Source organism: Petromyzon marinus, chromosome 84, assembly GCF_048934315.1.
Source record: "Petromyzon marinus isolate PM22_M1 ecotype Great Lakes invasive population chromosome 84, UKy_Petmar_22M1.pri1.0, whole genome shotgun sequence".
In the NCBI taxonomy this organism is placed as follows: domain Eukaryota; kingdom Metazoa; phylum Chordata; class Hyperoartia; order Petromyzontiformes; family Petromyzontidae; genus Petromyzon; species Petromyzon marinus.
This window is the reverse complement of record NC_133749.1, coordinates 3238879-3259364: the sequence shown is the minus strand read 5'-3', so window position 1 is coordinate 3259364 and position 20486 is coordinate 3238879. Positions and strand designations below refer to the sequence as shown.

The 20486-nt window shown below is 53.7% G+C and overlaps 1 protein-coding gene across 1 annotated transcript in view; it reads left to right on the top strand.

The window, feature by feature from the left end:
• Window positions 1-20486, top strand: part of LOC116936887 (E3 ubiquitin-protein ligase BRE1B-like) — a 114444-nt gene that overhangs the window by 74404 nt on the left and 19554 nt on the right. Inside the window, 3 exon segments of the mRNA XM_076057761.1 lie at window positions 1-527; window positions 11027-11144; window positions 13019-13168. The exon segment at window positions 1-527 is cut by the window's left edge and continues 36 nt beyond it. Of these exon segments, the coding sequence (XP_075913876.1) occupies window positions 1-527; window positions 11027-11144; window positions 13019-13168 (795 nt within the window).

The window sequence follows — 20486 nt, the reverse complement described above, 5'->3', positions numbered from 1 at the left end:
CCACCACCACCACCAGCACGACGACAGCAACTCGCCCGCCACGGCCACCTCCACCACCACCACCACCAGCAGCAGCACCACCACCTCGTCGTCTGGAGGAGGTGGTGGAGGAGGTGGAGGAGGTGGAGGAGGTGGAGCAGGAGGAGGAGCAGCAGGAGGAGCTGGAGGAGGAGGTGGTGCCGGACCGACGCAGCCCTCGCATCGTCCACCTCGTCGGGCTCCGTCTCGGCCGCCGCCGCCGCCGCCGCCCCATCGTCGTCGTCGTCGTCGTCGTCCAGGAGGGAGAGGGAGGAGGGGGAGGGCGAGGAGGTGGAGAGGAGACGCGGAGGCGGTGGAGGCGGTGGTGGAGGCGGTGGAGGCGGTGGAGGAGGCGGTGGAGGCGGTGGAGGAGGCGGTGGAGGAGGCGGTGGAGGCGGTGGTGGAGGCGGTGGAGGCGGTGGTGAGGATGAGGCTCACAGGCAGAGGCGGCTGGAGGAGCAGCGCAAGAAGGAGGCGGAGGTCATCAAGCAGCTGAAGACGGAGCTCAAGTGAGACGCCTGGGGGGTGGGGGTGGGGGTAGGTGGGGTGGGTGGGGTGGGGGTGGGTGGGGTTGGTGGGGTGGGGGTGGGGTGGGTGGGGTTGGGTGGGGTGGGGTGGGTGGGGTGTGGGGTGAGGGGTGGGGTGGGGTGGGTGGGGGTGGGGGTAGGGGTGGGTGGGGTTGGGTTAGGTGGGGTTGGGTGGGGTGGGTGGGGTTGGGTAGGTGGGGTTGGGTGGGGGTGGGTGGTGTTGGGTGGGGTGGGGTGGGTGGGGTGGAGTGGGGGTGGGGTTGGGTGGGGTGGGTGGGGTTGGGTGGGGTGGGTGGGGGTGGGGTGAGTGGGGGTGGGGTTGGGTGGGGTGGGTGGGGTGGGGTGGGGGTGGGGTGAGTGGGGGTGGGGTTGGGTGGGGTGGGTGGGGTGGAGTTGGGTGGGTGGGGGTGGGGTGAGTGGGGTGGGTGGGGTGGGGTGGGGGTTGGGTGGGGTGGGTGGGGTTGGGTGGGTGGGGTTGGTTGGGGGTGGGTGGTGTTGGGTGGGGTGAGTGGGGTGGGTGGGGGTGGGGTTGGGTGGGGTGGGTGGGGTTGGGTGGGTGGGGTTGGGTGGGGGTGGGTGGTGTTGGGTGGGGTGGGTGGGGTGGAGTGGGGGTGGGGTGGGTGGGGTTGGGTGGGGTGGGTGGGGGTGGGGTGAGTGGGGGTGGGGTTGGGTGGGGTGGGTGGGGTGGGTGGGGGTGGGATGAGTGGGGGTGGGGTTGGGGGTGGGTGGGGGTAGGGGTGGGTGGGGTGTGGGGTGAGGGGTGGGGTGGGGTGGGTGGGGTGGGGGTAGGGGTGGGTGGGGTTGGGTTAGGTGGGGTTGGGTGGGGTGGGTGGGGTTGGGTGGGTGGGGTGGGTGGGGTGGAGTGGGGGTGGGGTTGGGTGGGGTGGGTGGGGTTGGGTGGGTGGGGTTGGGTGGGGGTGGGTGGTGTTGGGTGGGGTGGGGTGGGTGGGGTGGAGTGGGGGTGGGGTTGGGTGGGGTGGGTGGGGTTGGGTGGGGTGGGTGGGGGTGGGGTGAGTGGGGGTGGGGTTGGGTGGGGTGGGTGGGGTGGGTGGGGGTGGGGTGAGTGGGGGTGGGGTTGGGTGGGGTGGGTGGGGTGGAGTTGGGTGGGTGGGGGTGGGGTGAGTGGGGTGGGTGGGGGTGGGGTTGGGTGGGGTGGGTGGGGTTGGGTGGGTGGGGTTGGGTGGGGGTGGGTGGTGTTGGGTGGGGTGGGTGGGGTGGAGTGGGGGTGGGGTTGGGTGGGGTGGGTGGGGTTGGGTGGGGTGGGTGGGGGTGGGGTGAGTGGGGGTGGGGTTGGGTGGGGTGGGTGGGGTGGGTGGGGGTGGGATGAGTGGGGGTGGGGTTGGGTGGGGTGGGTGGGGTGGGTGAGTGGGTGGGTGGGGTGGGTGGGGGTGGGTGAGTGGGGTGGGTGGGGTTGGGTGGGTGGGGGTGGGGTGAGTGGGGTGGGTGGGGGTGGGGTGGGTGGGGTGGAGTTGGGTGGGTGGGTGGGGTGGGTGGGTGGGTGGGGTGGGTGGGTGGGGTTTGGGTGGGGTGTGTGTGTGTGTGTTTGTGTCTGTGTGTGTGTCTGTGTGTTTCTGTGTCTGTGTGTGTGTGTCTGTGTGTGTGTCCGTCTGTGTGTGTGTCCGTCTGTGTGTGTGTCCGTCTGTGTGTGTGTCCGTCTGTGTGTGTGTCCGTCTGTGTGTGTGTCCGTCTGTGTGTGTGTCCGTCTGTGTGTGTGTCTGTGTGAGTGTCTGTCTGTGTGTCTGTCTGTGTGTGTGTCTGTGTGTGTGTGAGGCTGCGGTGCCTCAAATATTGGAAGAAGTCACCCCCTGTGAGTGGCAGGCTGAGGTGCCATCTGTTGAGGAAGTACTGAAGGCGATCTGGAGTCTGAGACCAGGAAAGGCAGCGGGCAGAGATGATCTCCCAAGCGAAATGCTGAGGGAGGGTGGCGTTTGTGCACAGACTGCCCTATATGACATAATAACAGTCTGGACCACTGGACGGATTCCGCAGGATTGGAAGGATGCCCTGGTGGTCCCCCTTTTTAAGAAGGGGGACCGCACAGACTGTAACAACTACAGGGGCATCTCACTCCTCAGTGTGCCGGGAAAGGTCCTGGCAAGGATTATTCAGCATCGCCTTGCCAGGCACGCTGAGGAGAGGCTTGCGGAGCCCCAATGCGGTTTCAGGAAAGGGCGGTCCTGCACAGATGCCATATTTTCTGTCCGTCTGCTACAGCAGAGGTGTAGGGAATTCCAACAAGACCTACATCTCTGCTTTATTGACCTGGTCAAGGCCTATGATACCATCAGTAGGCCTGGGCTGTGGGTTGTTCTTCGTGCTTTTGGAGTACCTGACCCTCTGCTCACGATCATTAAGGACCTTCATGATGGTGAGCGGGCCCGGGTAAAACTACGTAGCCGGGAGTCAGAGCAATTCCCTGTTCACCTTGGGGTGCGAGAGGGATGTCCTCTGGCTCCCACATTATTTAACATCTATTTTGACCATGTAGTTCGTGAAGCCTTCAATAGCTGTACCGGGGAAATCTCCATATGGTACAGATATAATGGGAGGCTGATCAATGCCCGGGTGCGGTCAAGGGATGGCTCCCTATTGCTCAACCACGTTACGTATGCTGATGACTTGGTAATAGCTGCTCAGTCGAGCGGCAATATCTTTTCATCGGTTGCGTAACGCTGTGTGGAAGCTACCTGGTCTGTCGCTCCGCACTAAGCTTCAGGTCTTCTCGGCCACGGTCATTCCCTCCCTTGGCTACGCTTGCGAAACGTGGACCCCCCTAATGGAACATCTTCCCCGGTTAGAAACATTTAGGCTGGCCTGCCTACGATCCATCCTGGGTTAAACCAGACTGGATTGTGTGAGGAGCTCACAAATCCTTGAAAGATCTGGGCAAGGTCCCATCGGTGAGCTCCTCCGGCGGGGAAGGCTGCGATGGCTGGGTCATGTAGCCCGCAGGCCCAGCCACCGCATGCCGAAACAGCTTTTGTTCGGCCGGATTGAGGGGGCTAGGCGGGCGCGGCACAGGCTAGAGAAGAGATGGAGTGATGTGGTACAGGAGGACGTGGAGCTGAGTGGACTTGCCGATGACCGGTACCAGCGGTGTCAAGATCGGCCTCTGTGGAGGAGGCTCGTGAAGGACGCTGCTACTGGGCAGTTGGAGGCAGTCGCCCTCCAACAACAACGGAGGGTGGAGGAGCGACGCTCACAACAACGAGCGGAGCGCCGGGTGGCTAAAGCACAGCAGGTTGGCACAGTATGGGGCACAGGTGGTGCATCAGCCAGTCATCTCAGTCATCTCAGTCAGTCGACCCGTGGCACCTGCTGGGTCTGCCCCGTGACCTCCTGCCAGCGGGCGTTCGACACTTCACGTGGCCTCAGGGTGCACATAGCCTGGCACAAGCGTCGTGGTGACGTCACCGCCACTTAGTGGCGAATGGCGGTTGTTGTTGGTTGTTGTGTGTATCTGTGTGTGTGTCTGTGTCTGTGTGTGTCTGTGTGTGTGTGTCTGTGTGTGTCTGTGTGTGTGTGTCTGTGTGTGTGTCTGTGTATCTGTGTGTGTGTGTCTGTGTGTGTGTGTGTCTGTATCTGTCTGTGTGTGTGTGTCTGTGTGTGTGTATCTGTGTGTCTGTGTGTGTGTCTGTATGTCTGTGTGTGTGTGTGTGTCTGTGTCGGACGGGCAACTCTGTCATGGACAGCGCTGTGGGGGGAGATCCAATTTTGATTGGCTCCTCCCCTCATGGCATATGTGTCCACCACAGGGGCTAAACGGGGGCTCTGGACGGGTGCGAGGGGCTGGTAACCCCTCCACCTTCAATTAATTACCACGAAACCACGAATTAAACTGAAATATGTAACAACTAAGCTTGTGCCGGAGGCCCCGGGGGGCCAGGCGTCTATGACGTCTCCTGGCCAAACCCCAATTGGCGGAGCCAGGAGATTGAATACCTACCCTCGGGGCTACTCCAGAAACAACGAAAAGCCACTACGGGTGGCCACGTGGAATGTTCGAACGCTCACTGCAGAGGAGAGGCTGCCACTCCTCTGTCGGGAGCTGGACCGGTACCGCCTGGATCTATGCGGCATTCAGGAGGTCCGGTGGACCGGCTCTGGCTCCTGCCACCATGAGGGGTGGACAGTCCTCTACTCGGGGCAGCAGACTGCCAAACAACAGGGTGTGGGTCTTCTTTTGAACAAAAGAATGAAGGGGGCGTGGGAGCGTGGCGGTGAGGTGTGGGAAGCTGTAAGCCCCAGGCTACTTTGGGCTCGCCTTCCCATCAACCGGAGGCGAGGAATGGTGGTCGTGGTTACTTATGCCCCCACCGAAGATGAACATCCGTGGAGGGATGCAGGCAAAGCCGATGAGTCAGATGCCTTCTATGACCTCCTGTCACAGGTGCTGGCTAAAGTGGCCCCTCGGGATAGAGTCATCATGTTGGGTGACTTCAATGCCCGAGTTGGTCATGATACTGGCACCTGGTCTGGAGTGATTGGAGGGCATGGGCCAGATCAGCTCAATAACAACGGTAGGAGGCTACTAGATTTTTGTGCAGCCCATGGGCTTGTAATTACCAACACGCTGTTCCGGCATCGGCGCATCCACACAACATCATGGATGCATGCCGGGTCCAAGCAAGAACATCTGCTGGACTACATAGTGACGGACCAGCGAATGCGAGCCCATGTCCTTGACACCAGGACCTACCGTGCAGCTGATCTGCCCTCTGACCATCGACTAGTCATCTGTAAGATGCGCCTGCCATTCTTCCACTCCGGTGGTGGGTGTACACCCAGGACCCCATTCCAACCTAAAGTGGCCTGGTCTCAGTTATCTGATGAAAGTTGCAAGCGAGAATTTCATCATCGCTTGCGGCTGGGATTGGCATCGTCCCCGACTCCTCCTGATGTCGAGGGTAAATGGGCGAGGTTTAGGACTGTGACTCATGCAGCTGCAATGGCTGCTTTGGGTACGCGGTCCAGACCTCCCCAGACACCCTGGATGACAGAGGAGTTGTTCAGGATGGTTGAGAAAAAGCGACAGGCCCACTGTCATCGGCTACAGAATCCCACGTCAGAGAATGAGGAGGCTTACCGCAGCCTTCGCTCGGAGGTTCGGAGAGCCGTGAGGCGCTGCAAGGATGGGTGGTGGTCGCGGGTTGCTGAGGAGATGGAGTCTGCCTCAGTGGCCCGTGATCACAAATCTCTATTTAACTCCATCAAAAAAGTAACCTGCAGCGCCACACCTATTACCATCATTAGGGGAAAAAACGGTGATCCAATTTCCGACCCCCAGGAACAGGTTCGCAGATTTGCTGAGCATTTCTGTGAGGTCCTGGGGGAGGGAAAATCCCTCAGCCAGGAAACCATCGTGGCACAAAGTGAGGATGACCCTGCTGAGGCTGCGGTGCCTCAAATATTGGATGAAGTCACCCCCTGTGAGTGGCTGGCTGAGGTGCGATCTGCTGAGGAAGTATTGAAGGCGATCCGGAGTCTGAGACCAGGAAAGGCAGCGGGCAGAGATGATCTCCCAAGCGAAATGCTGAGGGAGGGTGGCGTTTGTGCACAGACTGCCCTATATGACATCATAACAACAGTCTGGACCACTGGACGGGTTCCGCAGGATTGGAAGGATGCCCTGGTGGTCCCCCTTTTTAAGAAGGGGGACCGCACAGACTGTAACAACTACAGGGACATCTCACTCCTCAGTGTGCCGGGAAAGGTCCTGGCAAGGATTATTCAGCATCGCCTTGCCAGGCACGCTGAGGAGAGGCTTGCGGAGCCCCAATGCGGTTTCAGGAAAGGGCGGTCCTGCACAGATGCTATATTTTCTGTCCGTCTGCTACAGCAGAGGTGTAGGGAATTCCAACAAGACCTACATCTCTGCTTTATTGACCTGGTCAAGGCCTATGATACCATCAGTAGGCCTGGGCTCTGGGTCGTTCTTCGTGCTTTTGGAGTACCTGACCCTCTGCTCACGATCATTAAGGACCTTCATGATGGTGAGCGGGCCCGGGTAAAACTACGTGGCCGGGAGTCAGAGCCATTCCCTGTACACCTTGGGGTGCGACAGGGATGTCCTCTGGCTCCCACATTATTTAACATCTATTTTGACCACGTAGTTCGTGAAGCCTTCAATAGCTGTACCGGGGGAATCTCCATATGGTACAGATATAATGGGAGGCTAATCGATGCCCGGGTGCGGTCAAGGGATGGCTCCCTATTGCTCAACCACGTTATGTATGCTGATGATTTGGTAATAGCTGCTCAGTCAGAGGAGGAGTTGGAGACGCTGCTGCTGAGACTGGAGCGTGCCACTAAGAGGTGGGGCCTTACCATCAGCCCCACCAAAACTAAGCACCTGCCTGGGTATTTTGTACCATCGGACACTCCACCCCCACAACTCCCAATCGGTGATGGGGCAGTTGTGGAGAGAGTGGAGAGTTTCCCATACCTGGGCAGTGTGTTTATGACTGGCTCCAGTTTAACAGCAGAGGTCTCACTCCGAATCAGTCGAGCGGCAATATCTTTTCATCGGTTGCGTAACGCTGTGTGGAAGCTACCTGGTCTGTCGCTCCGCACTAAGCTTCAGGTCTTCTCGGCCACGGTCATTCCCTCCCTTCTCTACGCTTGCGAAACGTGGACCCCCCTAATGGAACATCTTCGCCGGTTAGAAACATTTATGCTGGCCTGCCTACGATCCATCCTGGGTTTAACCAGACTGGATTGTGTGAGGAGCTCACAAATCCTTGAAAGATCTGGGCACGGTCCCATCGGTGAGCTCCGGCAGGCAAGGCTGCGATGGCTGGGTCATGTAGCCCGCATGCCCAGCCACCGCATGCCGAAACAGCTTTTGTTTGGCCGGATTGAGGGGGCTAAGCGGGCGCGGCACGGGCTAGAGAAGAGATGGAGTGATGTGGTACAGGAGGACGTGGAGCTGAGTGGACTTGCCGATGACTGGTACCAGCGGTGTCAAGATCGGCCTCTGTGGAGGAGGCTCGTGAAGGATGCTACTGGGCAGTTGGAGGCAGTCGCCCTCCAACAACAACGGAGGGCGGAGGAGCGACGCTCACAACAACGAGCGGAGCGCCGGGTGGCTAAAGCACAGCAGGTTGGCACAGTAGGGGGCACAGGTGGTGCATCAGCCAGTCATCTCAGTCAGTCGACCCGTGGCACCTGGGTCTGCCCCGTGACCTCCTGCCAGCGGGCGTTCGACACTTCACGTGGCCTCAGGGTGCACATAGCCTGGCACAAGCGTCGTGGTGACGTCACCGCCACTTAGTGGCGAATGGCGGTTGTTGTTGTTGTGTATATCTGTGTGTGTCTGTGTGTCTGTGTGTGTCTCTGTGTCTGTGTGTGTGTCTGTGTCTGTGTGTATCTGTCTGTATGTCTGTATGTCTGTGTGTGTGTGTCTGTGTCTGTGTGTGTGTGTGTATCTGTGTGTGTGTGTGTCTGTGTGTGTGTCTCTGTGTGTGTCTGTGTGTGTGTATCTGTGTGTGTGTGTGTGTGTATGTGTGTGTGTCTGTGTATCTGTGTGTATGTCTGTGTGTGTCTGTGTGTGTGTCTGTCTGTGTGTCTGTGTGTGTGTCTCTGTGTCTGTGTGTAGAAAAGCACAGGAGAGTCAGCGTGAGATGAAGCTGCTCCTCGACATGTACAAGTGTCTGTGTGTGTGTGTATCTGTATGTCTGTGTGTGTGTGTCTGTGTGTGTGTCTGTCTGTGTATCTGTGTGTGTGTCTCTGTGTCTGTGTGTCTGTGTGTAGAAAAGCACAGGAGAGTCAGCGTGAGATGAAGCTGCTCCTCGACATGTACAAGTGTCTGTGTGTGTGTGTGTCTGTGTGTGTGTGTCTGTGTGTGTGTGTCTGTGTGTGTGTGTCTCTGTGTGTGTGTGTCTGTGTGTGTGTCTGTATGTCTGTGTGTGTGTCTGTGTATCTGTGTGTGTGTGTGTCTGTGTGTGTGTCTGTGTGTGTGTGTGTGTGTAGAAAGGCACAGGAGAGCCAGCGTGAGATGAAGCTGCTCCTCGACATGTACAAGTGTCTGTGTGTGTGTGTATCTCTGTGTGTCTGTGTGTGTGTGTGTTGTCTGTGTGTGTATGTATCTGTGTGTGTGTGTATCTGTGTGTGTGTATCTGTGTGTGTGTCTGTGTGTGTGTCTGTGTGTGTGTCTGTGTGTGTGTCTGTGTATCTGTGTGTGTGTCTTTGTGTGTGTCTGTGTATGTGTAGAAAGGCACAGGAGAGCCAGCGTGAGATGAAGCTGCTCCTCGACATGTACAAGTGTCTGTGTGTGTCTGTGTCTGTGTGTGTGTCTGTCTATGTATCTGTGTGTGTGTCTCTGTGTGTGTGTCTGTGTGTAGAAAGGCACAGGAGAGCCAGCGTGAGATGAAGCTGCTCCTCGACATGTACAAGTGTCTGTGTGTGTCTGTGTCTGTGTGTGTGTCTGTGTATCTGTGTGTGTGTGTCTGTGTGTGTGTGTCTGTGTGTGTGTAGAAAGGCACAGGAGAGCCAGCGTGAGATGAAGCTGCTCCTCGACATGTACAAGTGTCTGTGTGTGTCTGTGTGTGTCTGTGTGTGTGTGTCTGTGTGTGTCTGTGTGTGTGTGTGTGTGTATCTGTCTGTGTATCTGTGTGTCTGTGTGTGTGTAGAAAGGCACAGGAGAGCCAGCGTGAGATGAAGCTGCTCCTCGACATGTACAAGTCTGTGTGTGTGTCTGTGTGTGTGTCTGTGTGTGTGTCTCTGTGTCTGTGTGTGTGTGTCTGTCTGTGTATCTGTATGTGTGTGTCTGTGTGTGTGTAGAAAGGCACAGGAGAGCCAGCGTGAGATGAAGCTGCTCCTCGACATGTACAAGTGTCTGTGTGTCTGTGTGTGTGTCTGTGTGTATCTGTGTGTGTGTCTGTGTGTGTGTGTCTGTGTGTGTGTGTGTGTCTGTGTGTGTGTGTCTGTGTGTATCTGTGTGTGTATCTGTGTAGAAAGGCACAGGAGAGCCAGCGTGAGATGAAGCTGCTCCTCGACATGTACAAGTCTGTGTGTGTGTCTGTGTGTGTGTCTGTGTGTGTGTCTCTGTGTCTGTGTGTGTGTGTCTGTCTGTGTATCTGTATGTGTGTGTCTGTGTGTGTGTAGAAAGGCACAGGAGAGCCAGCGTGAGATGAAGCTGCTCCTCGACATGTACAAGTCTGTGTGTGTGTCTGTGTGTGTGTCTGTGTGTGTGTCTCTGTGTCTGTGTGTGTGTGTCTGTCTGTGTATCTGTATGTGTGTGTCTGTGTGTGTGTAGAAAGGCACAGGAGAGCCAGCGTGAGATGAAGCTGCTCCTCGACATGTACAAGTGTCTGTGTGTGTGTGTATCTGTGTGTGTATCTGTGTGTCTGTGTGTGTGTGTCTGTGTGTGTATCTGTGTGTCTGTGTGTGTGTGTCTGTGTATCTGTGTGTGTGTCTCTGTGTCTGTGTCTGTGTGTATGTATCTGTGTGTGTGTCTGTGTGTGTGTCTCTGTGTCTGTGTCTGTGTGTAGAAAGGCACAGGAGAGCCAGCGTGAGATGAAGCTGCTCCTCGACATGTACAAGTGTCTGTGTGTGTGTCTGTGTGTGTGTGTGTCTCTGTGTGTGTGTGTCTGTGTGTGTGTGTGTGTTGTCTGTGTGTGTATCTGTGTGTGTATCTGTGTGTGTGTCTGTGTATCTGTCTGTGTATCTGTGTGTGTGTCTGTGTGTCTGTGTGTGTATCTGTGTGTGTGTCTGTGTGTGTGTATCTGTGTGTGTGTGTCTGTGTGTGTGTGTCTGTGTCTGTGTGTAGAAAGGCACAGGAGAGCCAGCGTGAGATGAAGCTGCTCCTCGACATGTACAAGTGTCTGTGTGTGTGTGTATCTCTGTGTGTGTGTATCTGTGTTTGTATCTGTGTGTGTCTGTGTGTGTATCTGTGTGTGTGTGTCTGTGTGTGTGTGTCTGTGTGTGTGTAGAAAGGCACAGGAGAGCCAGCGTGAGATGAAGCTGCTCCTCGACATGTACAAGTGTCTGTGTGTGTGTGTGTGTCTGTGTCTGTGTGTGTGTATCTGTCTGTGTATCTGTGTGTCTGTGTGTGTGTAGAAAGGCACAGGAGAGCCAGCGTGAGATGAAGTTGCTCCTCGACATGTACAAGTGTCTGTGTGTGTGTGTATCTGTGTGTGTGTATCTGTGTTTGTATCTGTGTGTGTCTGTCTGTGTATCTGTGTGTGTGTGTCTGTGTGTAGAAAGGCACAGGAGAGCCAGCGTGAGATGAAGCTGCTCCTCGACATGTACAAGTGTCTGTGTGTGTGTGTATCTCTGTGTGTGTGTATCTGTGTTTGTATCTGTGTGTGTCTGTCTGTGTATCTGTGTGTGTGTCTCTGTGTGTCTGTGTGTAGAAAGGCACAGGAGAGCCAGCGTGAGATGAAGTTGCTCCTCGACATGTACAAGTGTCTGTGTGTGTGTGTGTTGTCTGTGTGTGTCTGTGTGTGTGTGTATCTGTCTGTGTGTGTGTCTGTGTGTAGAAAGGCACAGGAGAGCCAGCGTGAGATGAAGCTGCTCCTCGACATGTACAAGTCTGCACCCAAGGAGCAGCGTGACAAGGTGGCACTCATGGCCGCTGAGAGGCGATCGCGTGCGGAGGTGAGACCCCGCGCCATCAACCGCAGCCTAGCGCACCGCTCACAACGGGAAACGTCATGCGCAGCAGCTGATGATGATGATGATGCTGCTGCTGATGATGATGGTGATGCTGCTGATGATGATGATGGTGATGATGCTGCTGCGTCTGATGATGATGGTGATGCTGCTGCGTCTGATGATGATGGTGCATCTGATGATGATGATGGTGCGTCTGATGATGATGATGATGCTGATGATGATGATGATGCTGCTGCTGATGATGATGCTGGTGCGTCTGATGATGATGATGATGCTGGTGATGATGCTGCTGGTGAAGATGCTGCTGCTGCTAATGATGATGATGATGCTGCTGATGATGATGATGATGGTGATGATGCTGCTGCGTCTGATGATGATGCTGCTGCTGCTGATGATGATGCTGGTGCGTCTGATGATGATGATGATGCTGGTGATGATGCTGCTGGTGAAGATGCTGCTGCTGCTAATGATGATGATGATGCTGCTGATGATGATGATGGTGATGATGCTGCTGCGTCTGGTGATGATGCTGCTGCTGATGATGATGCTGCTGCTGCTGATGATGCTGCTGCATCTGATGATGCTGCTGCTGCTGATGATGCTGCTGGTGATGATGCTGCTGGGGTGAAGATGCTGATGATGATAATGATGATGCTGCTAATGATGATGATGCTGCTGCTGCTACTGCTGCTGCTGATGCTGCTAATGATGATGATGCTGCTAATGATGATGATGCTGCTAATGATGATGATGCTGCTAATGATGATGATGCTGATAATGATGATGATGCTGCTAATGATGATGATGCTGCTAATGATGATGATGCTGCTAATGATGATGATGCTGCTAATGATGATGATGCTGCTAATGATGATGATGCTGCTAATGATGATGATGCTGCTAATGATGATGATGCTGCTAATGATGATGATGCTGATAATGATGATGATGCTGCTAATGATGATGATGCTGCTAATGATGATGATGCTGCTAATGATGATGATGCTGCTAATGATGATGATGCTGCTAATGATGATGATGCTGCTAATGATGATGATGCTGCTGATGATGATGATGCTGCTAATGATGATGATGCTGCTAATGATGATGATGCTGCTAATGATGATGATGCTGCTAATGATGATGATGCTGCTAATGATGATGATGCTGCTAATGATGATGATGCTGCTAATGATGATGATGCTGCTAATGATGATGATGCTGCTAATGATGATGATGCTGCTAATGATGATGATGCTGCTAATGATGATGATGCTGCTAATGATGATGATGCTGCTAATGATGATGATGCTGCTAATGATGATGATGCTGCTAATGATGATGATGCTGCTAATGATGATGATGCTGCTAATGATGATGATGCTGCTAATGATGATGATGCTGCTAATGATGCTGCTGCTGCTAATGATGATGATGCTGCTAATGATGATGATGCTGCTAATGATGATGATGCTGCTAATGATGATGATGCTGCTAATGATGATGCTGCTGCTAATGATGATGATGCTGCTAATGATGATGATGCTGCTAATGATGATGATGCTGCTAATGATGATGATGCTGCTAATGATGATGATGCTGCTAATGATGATGATGCTGCTGATGATGATGATGCTGCTAATGATGATGATGCTGCTACCGCTGCTGCTGGGGTGAAGATGCTGATGATGATAATGATGATGCTGCTGCTGATGATGCTGCTGGGGTGAAGATGCTGATGATGATAATGATGATGCTGCTGCTGCTAATGATGATGATGCTGCTAATGATGATGATGCTGCTAATGATGATGCTGATGATGCTGCTGCCGCCGGTGGTGGCTGGCGACGACGCAGGTGGAGGAGCTCAAGCTGCGGGTGAGGGAGGTGGAGGAGAGGGAGCGGCGGGAAAGCCGTAAGCTTGCCGAGGAAGACGCCCTCCGCAAGATCCGCGTGGCCGAGGAGCAGATCGAGCACCTGCAGAAAAAGCTGCAGGCTACCAAACAGGTCGCCTGGCACAGCCGTGTGTCACTGTCACTGTGTGTGACTGTCTGTGTGTCACTGTGTGTGTCACTGTGTGTGACTCAGTGTGTGTCTGTGTGTGGGTGTGTGTGTGTGAGTGTGTGTGTGTCACTGTCACTGTGTGTGTGTGTCTGTGTGTGTGTGTGTGAGTGTGTGTGGGTGTGTGAGTGTGTGTGTCACTGTGTGTGTGTCACTGTGTGTGTGTGTCACTGTGTGTGTGTGTCACTGTGTGTGTGTGTCACTGTGTGTGTGTCACAGATCGAGCACCTGCAGAAAAAGCTGCAGGCTACCAAACAGGTCGCCTGGCACAGCCGTGTGTCACTGTGTGTGTGTCTGTGTGTGTGTGTCACTGTGTGTGTGTCACTGTGTGTGTGTCACTGTGTGTGTGTCACTGTGTGTGTGTGTCACAGATCGAGCACCTGCAGAAAAAGCTGCAGGCTACCAAACAGGTCGCCTGGCACAGCCGTGTGTCACTGTCACTGTGTGTGACTGTCTGTGTGTCACTGTGTGTGTGTGTGTGTCACTGTGTGTGTGTGTCACTGTGTGTGTGTGTCACTGTGTGTGTCACTGTGTGTGTGTCACTGTGTGTGTGTCACTGTGTGTGTGTCACTGTGTATGTCACTGTGTGTGTCACTGTGTGTGTGTCACTGTGTGTGTGTCACTGTGTGTGTGTGTGTGTCACTGTGTGTGTGTCACTGTGTGTGTGTCACTGTGTGTGTGTGTCACTGTGTGTGTGTGTCACTGTGTGTGTGTGTGTCACTGTGTGTGTGTGTCACTGTGTGTGTGTCACTGTGTGTGTGTCACTGTGTGTGTGTGTCACTGTGTGTGTGTGTCACTGTGTGTGTGTGTGTCACTGTGTGTGTGTCACTGTGTGTGTGTCACTGTGTGTGTGTGTGTGTGTGTGTCACTGTGTGTGTGTCACTGTGTGTGTGTCACTGTGTGTGTGTCACTGTGTGTGTGTCACTGTGTGTGTGTCACTGTGTGTGTCACTGTGTGTGTCACTGTGTGTGTGTCACTGTGTGTGTGTCACTGTGTGTGTCACTGTGTGTGTGTCACTGTGTGTGTCACTGTGTGTGTGTGACTGTGTGTGTGTCACTGTGTGTGTGTCACTGTGTGTGTGTCACTGTGTGTGTGTGTGTCACTGTGTGTGTCACTGTGTGTGTGTGTGTCACTGTGTGTGTGTCACTGTGTGTGTCACTGTGTGTGTGTCACTGTGTGTGTGTCACTGTGTGTGAGTGTGTGTCACTGTGTGTGTGTCACAGATCGAGCACCTGCAGAAAAAGCTGCAGGCTACCAAACAGGTCGCCTGGCACAGCCGTGTGTGACTGTCACTGTGTGTGTGTGGGTGTGTGGGTGTGTGTGTCACTGTGTGTGTGTTTGTATGTGTTTGTGTGTTTGTGTGTGTGTGTGTGAGTGTTTGTGTGTGACTCAGTGTGTGTGTGTCACTGTGTGTGTCACTGTGTGTCACTGTGTGTGTGTGTCACTGTGTGTGTGTGTTTGTGTGTTTGTGTGACTGTGTGTGTGTCTGTGTGGGTGTGTCTGTGTGTGTTTGTGTGTGTGACTCTGTGTGTGTGTGTCACTGTGTGTGTGTGTTTGTGTGTGTGTGTCACTGTGTGTGAGTGTGTGTGTGTGTCTGTGTGTGACTCTGAGTGTGTCTGTGTGACTCTGTGTGTGTGTCACTGTGTGTGTGTGTCACTGTGTCTGTGTGTGTGGGTGTCTGTGTGTGTGTTTGTGTGTGTGTGTGTTTGTGTGTGTGTCTCTGTGTGTCACTGTGTGTGTGTGTCACTGTGTGTGTGTGTCACTGTGTGTGTTTGTGTGTGTGTGTGTGTCACTGTGTGTGTCACTGTGTGTTTGTGTGTGTGTGTGTTTGTGTCTGTGTGTGTGTGTTTGTGTGTGTCACTGTGTGTGTCTGTGTGTGACTGTGTGTGTCTTTGTGTGTCACTGTGTGTGAGTGTGTGTGTGTCTCTGTGTGTGTGTGTGTGTGTCACTGTGTGTGTGTGTGTGTCTGTGTGTGTCACTGTGTGTTTGTGTGTGTCTGTGTGTGTGTGTCTGTGTGTGTCACTGTGTGTGTCTGTGTGTGTGTGTCACTGTGTGTGTGTGTGTCACTGTGTGTGTTTGTGTGTGTTTGTGTGTCTGTGTGTGTGTCTGTGTGTGTTTGTGTGTCTGTGTGTGTCTGTGTGAGTGTTTGTGTGTGTGTCTGTGTGTGTCACTGTGTGTGTCACTGTGTTTGTGTGTCTGTGTGTGTGTGTTTGTGTGTGTGTCTCTGTGTGTGTGTGACACTGTGTGTGTGTCACTGTGTGTGTCACTGTGTGTGTGTGTGTGTGAGTGTTTGTGTGTGTAACTGTGTGTGTGTGTGTCTCTGTGTGTCACTGTTTGTGTGTGTGTGTCACTGTGTGTGTGTGAGTGTGTGTGTGTGTTTGTGTGTGTGTGTGTCTGTGTGTGTGTGTGTCACTGTGTGTGTGTCACTGTGTGTGTGTCACTGTGTGTGTGTGTCTGTGTGTGTGAGTGTGTTTGTGTGTGTGACTCTGTGTGTGTGTGTTTGTGTGTGAGTGTTTGTGTGTGTTTGTGTGTGTGACTCTGTGTGTGTGTGTGTGTCTGTGTGTGTCACTGTTTGTGTGTTTGTGTGTCTGTGTGTGTCTCTGTGTGTGTTTGTGTGTGAGTGTGTGTGTCTGTGTGTGTGTGTCTGTTTGTGTGTGTTTGTGTGTGTGTGTGTGACTCTGTGTGTGTCTGTGTGTGTCTGTGTGGGTGTCTGTGTGTGTGTGACTCAGTGTGTGTGTCTGTGTGTGTGTCTCTGTGTGTGTTTGTGTCTGTGTGTGTGTGTGTCTGTGTGTGTGTGTTTGTGTGTGTGTGTGTCTGTGTGTGTGACTTTGTGTGTGTGTGTCTCTGTGTGTGTCTGTGTGTGTGTGTCTGTGTGTGTCACTGTGTGTGTGTGTCTCTGTGTGTGTGTGTCTGTGTGTGTCTGTGTGGGTGTCACTGTGTGTGTGTGTTTGTGTGTGTTTGTGTCTGTGTTTGTGTGTGTTTGTGTGTGTGTCTGTGTGGGTGTGTCTGTGTGTGTTTGTGTGTGTGTCTGTGTGGGTGTGTGTGTCTGTGTGGGTGTGTGTGTCTGTGTGGGTGTGTGTGTCTGTGTGTGTGTTTGTGTGTGTGTCTGTGTGTGTGACTCTGTGTGTGTGTGACTGTGTGTGTGTTTGTGTGTGTGTGTGTCTCTGTGTGTGTGTGACTCTGTGTGTGTGTGTGTTTGTGTGTCTCTGTGTGTGTGTGTCTGTGTGTGTGTGTCTGTGTGTGTGTGAGTGTGTTTGTGTGTGTTTGTGTGTGTGTCTGTGTGTGTGTGTCTCTGTGTGTGGGTGTCTGTGTGTGTGTGTCTGTGTTTGTGTGTGTGTGTCTCTGTGTGTGTGTGTGTCTCTGTGTGTGTGTCTGTGTGTGAGTGTGTGACTCTGTGTGTGTGTGCGTGTGTGTGTGTGTGTGTTTGTGTGTGTTTGTGTGTCTGTGTCTGTGTGTGTGACTCAGTGTGTGTGTCTGTGTGTGTGTGTCTCTGTGTGTGTGTGTCTCTGTGTGTGTGTGTCTGTGTGTTTTTGTGTCTGTGTTTGTGTGTGTGTCTGTGTGTGTGTGTTTGTGTGTGTTTGTGTCTGTGTGTGTGTGTCTGTGTGTTTGTGTGTCTGTGTTTGTGTGTGTGTCTGTGTGTGTGTGTCTCTGTGTGTGTGTGTGTTTGTGTGTCTGTGTGTGTTTGTGTGTGTGTGTCACTGTGTGTGTGTCACTGTGTGTGTGTCACTGTGTGTGTGTCACTGTGTGTGTGTGTGTCTGTATGTGTGTGTGTCTGTTAAGGCTATATGGGGGATCTTTGATCTTTGTGTGTGTCTCTGTGTGTGTCTGTGTGTCACTGTGTGTCTCTGTGTGTGTGTGTGTCTCTGTGTGTGTGTCTGTATGTGTGTTTGTGTGTGTGTCTGTGTGTGTCTGTGTGTGTGTGTCTGTGTGTGTGTGTGTCTGTGTGTGTGTGTGTGTCTGTGTGTGTGTGTCTGTGTCTGTGTGTCACTATGTGTGTGTGTGTCTCTGTGTGGGTGTCTCTGTGTGGGTGTGTGTCTCTGTGTGTTTGTCTGTGTGTGTGTGTCTGTGTCTGTGTGTCACTGTGTGTGTGTCTCTGTGTGGGTGTGTGTCTGTGTGTGTGTGTCTGTGTGTGTGTCTCTGTGTGGGTGTCTCTGTGTGGGTGTCTCTGTGTGGGTGTCTCTGTGTGGGTGTCTCTGTGTGGGTGTCTCTCTGTCTGTGTCTCTGCGTGTGTGTCTCTGTGTGTGTATGACTGTGTGTGCGTGTGACTGTGTGTGTGTGTGCGTCAGGAGGAGGAGGCCCTGCTCTCCGAGATGGACGTCACTCGGCAGGCCTTCTGTGTGACTGTGTGTATGACTATGTGTGTGTGTCTGACTGTGTGTGACTGTGTCTGTGTGTGTATGACTGTGTGTGACTGTGTGACTGTGTGTGTCTGTGTGTGACTGTGTCTGTGTTTGTCTGTGTGTGACTGTGTCTGTGTGTGTGGGTATGACTGTGTGTGTGTCTGTGTGACTGTGTGTGACTGTATGACCGTGTGTGACTGTGTGTGTGTGTGTGTCAGGAGGAGGAGGCCCTGCTCTCCGAGATGGACGTGACTGGGCAGGCCTTCTGTGTGTCTGTGTGTGTCTCTGTGTGTGTGTGTCTCTGTGTGTGTGTCTCTATGTGTGTGTGACTGTGTCTGTGTGTGTCTGACCGTGTGTGACTGTGTGTGTGTGCGTCAGGAGGAGGAGGCCCTGCTCTCCGAGATGGACGTGACTGGGCAGGCCTTCTGTGTGACTGACTGTGTGTGTGTGTGTCTGTGTGTGTATGACTGTGTGTGTATGACTGTGTGTGACTGTGTCTGTGTGTGTATGACTGTGTGTGACTGTGTGTGACTGTGTGTGTCTGTGTGTCAGGAGGAGGAGGCCCTGCTCTCCGAGATGGACGTCACTGGGCAGGCCTTCTGTGTGCCTGTCTGTGTGTGTCTGTGTGTGACTGTGTGTGACTGTGTCTGTGTGTGTATGACTGTGTGTGTCTGTGTGTGACTGTGTGTGTGTGTGTGTCAGGAGGAGGAGGAGGCCCTGCTCTCCGAGATGGACGTGACTGGGCAGGCCTTCTGTGTGACTGTCTATGTGTGTGACTATGTGTGTGACTATGTGTGTGTGTCTGACTGTGTGTGACTGTGTCTGTGTGTGTATGACTGTGTGTGTATGACTGTGTCTGTGTGTGTGTGTCAGGAGGAGGAGGCCCTGCTCTCCGAGATGGACGTCACTCGGCAGGCCTTCTGTGTGACTGTGTGTATGACTATGTGTGTGTGTCTGACTGTGTGTGACTGTGTCTGTGTGTGTATGACTGTGTGTGTGTGACTGTGTGTGTGTGTGCGTCAGGAGGAGGAGGCCCTGCTCTCCGAGATGGACGTGACTGGGCAGGCCTTCTGTGTGACTGTGTGTGTGTGTGTGTCTGTGTGTGTCTGTGTGTGTCTGTGTGTGTGTGACTGTGTGACTGTGTGTCTCTATGTGTGTGTGACTGTGTGTGTGACTGTGTGTGTCTGTGTGTGTATGAATGTGTGTGTCTGTGTGTGACTGTGTCTGTGTTTGTCTGTGTGTGACTGTGTCTGTGTGTGTGTGTGTATGACTGTGTGTGTGTCTGTGTGACTGTGTGTGACTGTATGACCGTGTGTGACTGTGTGTGTGTGTGTGTGTGTGACTGTGTGTGTGTGTGACTGTGTGTGTGTGTGTGTCAGGAGGAGGAGGCCCTGCTCTCCGAGATGGACGTCACTGGGCAGGCCTTCTGTGTGTCTGTCTGTGTGTGTGTGTGTCTGTGTGTATGACTGTGTGTGTGACTGTGTCTGTGTGTGTCTGACTGTGTGTGACTGTGTGTGTGTGACTGTGTCTGTGTGTGTGTGTGTGCGTCAGGAGGAGGCCCTGCTCTCCGAGATGGACGTGACTGGGCAGGCCTTCTGTGTGTCTGTCTGTGTGTGTGTGACTGTGTCTGTGTGTGTGACTATGTGTGTGACTATGTGTGTGTGTCTGACTGTGTGTGACTGTGTCTGTGTGTGTGTGACTGTGTCTGTGTGTGTATGACTGTGTGTGTGTGTGTGTGACTGTGTGTGTGTGTGCGTCAGGAGGAGGAGGCCCTGCTCTCCGAGATGGACGTGACTGGGCAGGCCTTCTGTGTGACTGTCTGTGTGTGTCTGTGTGTGTTTGTGTGACTGTGTGTGACTGTGTCTGTGTTTCTCTGTGTGTGACTGTGTCTGTGTGTGTGTGTGTGTGTATGACTGTGTGTGTGTCTGTGTGACTGTGTGTGACTGTATGACCGTGTGTGACTGTGTGTGTGTGTGTGTCAGGAGGAGGAGGCCTTGCTCTCCGAGATGGACGTGACTGGGCAGGCCTTCTGTGTGACTGTGTGTGACTGTGTCTGTGTGTGTATGACCGTGTGTGACTGTGTGTGTGTGTGCGTCAGGAGGAGGAGGCCCTGCTCTCCGAGATGGACGTGACTGGGCAGGCCTTCTGTGTGACTGTCTGTGTGTGTGTGTGTGTGTCTGTGTGTGTCTGTGTGTGTGTGTGACTGTGTGACTGTGTGTGACTGTGTGTCTCTATGTGTGTGTGACTGTGTGTGTGACTGTGTGTGTCTGTGTGTGTATGAATGTGTGTGTCTGTGTGTGACTGTGTCTGTGTTTGTCTGTGTGTGACTGTGTCTGTGTGTGTGGGTATGACTGTGTGTGTGTCTGTGTGACTGTGTGTGACTGTATGACCGTGTGTGACTGTGTGTGTGTGTGTGTGTGTGACTGTGTGTGTGTGTGTGTCAGGAGGAGGAGGCCCTGCTCTCCGAGATGGACGTGACTGGGCAGGCCTTCTGTGTGTCTGTCTGTGTGTGTCTGTGTCTGACTGTGTCTGTGTGTGTATGACTGTGTGTGTGTGTGACTGTGTGTGTGTGCGTCAGGAGGAGGAGGCCCTGCTCTCCGAGATGGACGTGACTGGGCAGGCCTTCTGTGTGTCTGTCTGTGTGTGTCTGTGTCTGACTGTGTCTGTGTGTGTATGACTGTGTGTGTGTGTGACTGTGTGTGTGTGCGTCAGGAGGAGGAGGCCCTGCTCTCCGAGATGGACGTGACTGGGCAGGCCTTCTGTGTGTATGACTGTGTGTGTGTGTGTGTGCGTGTGACTGTGTGTGTCTGTGTCTGACTGTGTCTGTGTGTGTATGACTGTGTGTGTCTGTGTGTGACTGTGTGTGTGTGTGTCAGGAGGAGGAGGCCCTGCTCTCCGAGATGGACGTCACTCGGCAGGCCTTC